A 4,356-nucleotide genomic window follows, 5' to 3' on the forward strand; every position below is an offset into this window, starting at 1 on the left:
CGCATGGGTTGCCTGATGTCCTGGTAAGCGATAACGGCGCTCAGTTCGTGTCGCAAGAGTTTGCTCAATTCCTAGCTAACAATGGCATCAGGCAAATTACGTCTGCCCCGTTCCACCCAGCATCAAACGGGCAGGCAGAGCGAATGGTCCGCACGACCAAAGATGCGCTTGCCAAGCTGACATCCGGGGACTGGGGAGTGAAACTGGCGTCGTTTCTTCTGCGCCAGCATGTAACTCCGTGTTCGGCTACAGGCCGCAGCCCGGCCGAGTTGTTGATGGGGCGACGCCTAGCGTCTTTGCTGGATCGCTTACATCCAGACTTAAACGATCTGAGGCCCCAGCAACAGAGTGTTTCCACTAAGGTCCGCACATACGAATGTGGGGACACGGTCTTTGCAAAGAACTATGCAGGGGGACATTCGTGGCTTCCAGCCACAGTTACCGAGGTAGTGGGTTCCCGAATGTATGTTGTCCAGCTTGCAGACGGTCGCAAGTGGAGGCGACACACTGACCAGTTGAGGCAGCGGTGGGCGACTGGCCGCCCCACCTCGCAGCCAACCGAGCTACCGGACCCAGATAACGATCCCATACCTCTGCCGGAGGTGAGTACTGCCGAGCCTGCCGAGCCCAGTACTGTCCCTGAGGGAGGGCAGACCCCTACTCTTGGACCCACTGCAAGGGATGGTAGCGTTCCTGACCCACTCGAGAGTGAGTCAAGCCGAGTGCCTCCAATTCTAAGGTGCCCTGAACCTCCTACGCCACGGAGGTCTCAGAGAGTGCGCAGAGTGCCCACCTACTTAAGCGATTACGATTGTTCATAATGTTTTTGCTTAGGGGGGAGGGATTTGTTATGTATTGACTTGAATGTAAATACTGACATGCGAATCGTCTCATTGAAACTCTATGTTAAGCTTCAGCCTGGGCTAGGATCCTAATGTAACCAATAGGAGTCCTAGCCCAGAGAGTGTCTACCAATCACGCTGTAAAGCGGGACCGCTTGTGATTGGGCATTATATCTTCAACCTCATAGGTTGTTATTTGTACAGGGGGTGTGGCTACACTAGCCGGGAATGTTTAAATACAGAGCAGCCAGTGCTTGTCCTTTGGCTCGAGTGGTTCGAATGATGGTTCTGGCTGGCGATCGTAACTAAGCTGAAGAATAAACCGCAATTCTTGCTGAATCACTCTCCGACTCTTTGTTAAGCACACGACTTAACAGACATGATCTTCAAATGTCCATAAAGCAAGTACATCCACTTCTTAAGACTTGAGACAGACAATGCCACAGGGAAAATGTTTAAGACGAACGGAGATAACAGCGTGAGAAGAGAAATTGACTGTGTTACACCTACTGAGGGAAATATAATTATTAATTTGCTTTAAATGAAGGAAGGAAAAATAATTGTAAAAGGAGATGCCACCGTTCTCTGAAATTTGTGTTTAAGTGAACTAGCGATTATCCTGGAATGCTCTTTATATAGTCAGATTGGATGGATTGTTAACATAATCGACGATGATGATTGACCACTCTCGATGTCAAGAAAAGCAATTGATATATTAAGCTAACACTTTTATAAGCAATGTAAGACCTCCAACTCTTGAATGTTAGTGGATTTTCTTTACTTTCTCCCATAGTTGTAGATCCCATCCCTAATTTCGTTGTAGTTTCTAGAAATGCAAATTAAAAAATCCCCTAAGGGGGGGGGGGACTTAAGATAGACAATATGAAGTACGTTGCAATCTGCAAGTAGATCCAGTCCTAAGAACCTGAGACAAATAATAAGAAATAGGCTGCAGTCAACTCATCTTCCAGATTATTCAATGATTTTTCGATCCCTTCATCAGGACTGCAAATGGGGACTCCCAAAGAGGCACAGCCACAGGAATTTCTCAGCCAATAATGCCTCCAAGTTGTCTTATTGTACAGAAATGTCTCAAGACTGCCTTATCTTCCGTTATTCATGATGGATACGTATAGCCGGACTCTGTAGGTGTTCTTCTATCTAAATGAATGTAAAGAATGTATTGATGAATATTATGGTATATTTGAGAAATATTTGGAGCCTTATGTGATGTTAAGTCATACATGAGTGCTCGCTTCGGCAGCACATATACTAAAAGTCATACATGATTTATATTTACTCATCTATTTCCTTAAATTAGAGTTACAGGCCTTGGTCACACGGGCTGGATATCGCAAGGGGGGAGGTGTGGCTGTTTGCCCCGGAGTGAACTACCGCTCGGCAGCCGGATCAAACGTCCCGCCCGACGTCCCGACGACGTCCCCTGGTTGGGGGGAGGTGCCGATCATACCGCGAGGGTTGTGTTGTTTTTTTTAACCCAAGTGTTCGCATGCGCTGTTGGGTGCTTGTGCGCACCCGTGGAGACTTGACAAAAAAAACACAAACTTTTCACGACGGGACATGGGCGGGCGCCGGATGCCACGAGCTAACACCGGAAACGTGATCTGACGCCCGCCCATGCCCCGCGGTTTTCGGAAACTAGTACCTCGGAGGTACTAGTTTTTTACCCCGCATCTTCAGAGTGAAGCCTTGGGTGAGCCACAGGAGCGCTACGCTTCCCAGATGTGGCGGTGAGATTGCGCCCGGAAAATCTGCCTATCTTCCATCTCTCTAGCGTGCCTAATGCTCCATGTGACCGGGGCCACACTTGGAGAAAATGGCTGCCTTGGAGGGTGGACTCTGTGCCGTTATACCTTGCTGAGGTCTCTCCCTTCCCCAAACCCTGCCCTCCCCGGCTCCCCCCTCCCAAATCTCCAGGAATTTTCCAACTAGGAATTGGCCGTCCTGATGAAAGTCCACCTGTGGTGCTTCCTGGGCTGGTGGCACAGAGAGGAGCCCCCCCCCCTTTAGCAATGGTTTGCTCAGACCTTCCCTCTCTGGTTGTGACAAACACGGACTGCAGGTTCAAACCACGGCTTCCCCTCTGCTGTTGCCTTCCACAGCCAGCCACTGGTGGATGTCACCCGGAAGCCCGCCAGCACCCACTTGGACCGCTGCCTCTACCGCTTCCGCACCACCAACCTCGACCAGATCGCCCAGGCAGCCTTGAGACTAAAGCACGAAGACGCCGACTTGCAGATGGTCCTGGATCAGGCCGAAGACTGGCTCGCCAGGCTCAAATCCATGGCGGAGGAGGTAGGTTTACAGCCCGTCTTGAAACACTGGTAAGGCAGGAGCATTTCTCCAAATCCGTTTTGGTTTCAACAGGCTTTGGGGTGAGTTCCTGAAGGCCTGGCTGGCAGCCAACAGTGGGAGAGAGCCTGGTGCCCGGGATACGGCCCATGTTACCATATCTAGTGGCGTTCTAATGGAGGCCTGCTATTGGCCTTTCCCGATGCCAGCAGGCAGTCTGGGTGGGAAAGAGGAGGAATCAGTGACGGGAAGGGCTTGCTGCAGAGAGAGCCCATTCCGAGCGAGGCTGGGACTCAGAGAGTGATCTGGCCTGGTTCAGAGTGGGCTCTAGAAATTCGTTGGGCACTCCTCCCTCCAATGTGAGGTTCGTGCTCTTTAGAAATCGATTTTATCAATTCAGATCACAGGGAAGAGGCCCTTTCGACTGTCCCATCGGCAAAAGGAACTTGTCTGGTGGTCCCATGGGAGAGGGCCTTTTCAGTGGCAGCCCCATGATAATGGAATAACCTCCCCAGGGAGGTCCACCTGGCCCCCTCACTTCCGATCTTTAGGAGGCAGCAGAAGGCGGTTTTATTGTGGGCTGCGTTAGATTAATTTGGTGGCAGTCTAAAATTGTGGCTTTATATGATTTTATGTATTGGTGTAGTGGTTAAGCGCGTGGACTCTAACCTGGGAGAACCGGGTGTGATTCCCCAATCCTCCACTCGCAGCTGCTGGATGACCTTGGGCAAGCCATAGTTCTGTCAGAGCTGTTCTCTCAAGGGCAGTTCTTGAGAGAGAGCCCCACCTGCCTCCCAGGGTGTCTGTTGTGGGGAGGGGAAGGGAAAGGCGTCTGTAAGCCACTCTGAGCCTCCTTTGGGTAGTGAAGGGCGGGGCATAAATCCAATCTCTTCTCTTCTTCTATTGTACTTTATGTATATTATCTATATTGTAAGCTGCCTTGAGCTCTGCATAGAGAAAAGGCAGATAATGAATGTTTCAAATCACTAAACATGAAACAAATAAATGGCAGCCAGTTTGTTGTTGGTGGTGGTAATCAGTGCTCCGTCTAAGCTGTGGAGTCTTGTGAGCAAAAATTCAACTTTGTGAGCTACTGGGCATTGAAGCTGTGAGCGAGCGATTTGGCTACTGCATAGATCAGTTTGCTCTGGAGAAGAAGAAGAAGAAGAAGAAGAAGAGGAGGAGGAGGAGGAGGAGGAGG

At 50.2% G+C, this 4,356-nt stretch overlaps 1 protein-coding gene across 1 annotated transcript in view; it reads left to right on the forward strand.

Annotated features, from left to right (window-relative positions):
- DYSF (dysferlin) overlaps positions 1–4,356 on the forward strand; it is a 287,816-nt gene that overhangs the window by 115,996 nt on the left and 167,464 nt on the right. Inside the window, exon 22 of the mRNA XM_015406074.1 lies at positions 2,966–3,158. Coding sequence (XP_015261560.1) covers positions 2,966–3,158 — 193 coding nt within the window. The remainder of the gene's footprint in view (positions 1–2,965; positions 3,159–4,356) is intronic.

This window comes from Gekko japonicus, unplaced genomic scaffold (assembly GCF_001447785.1).
Source record: "Gekko japonicus isolate JY-2015 unplaced genomic scaffold, Gekko_japonicus_V1.1 scaffold561, whole genome shotgun sequence".
Taxonomy (NCBI): Eukaryota; Metazoa; Chordata; class Lepidosauria; order Squamata; family Gekkonidae; genus Gekko; species Gekko japonicus.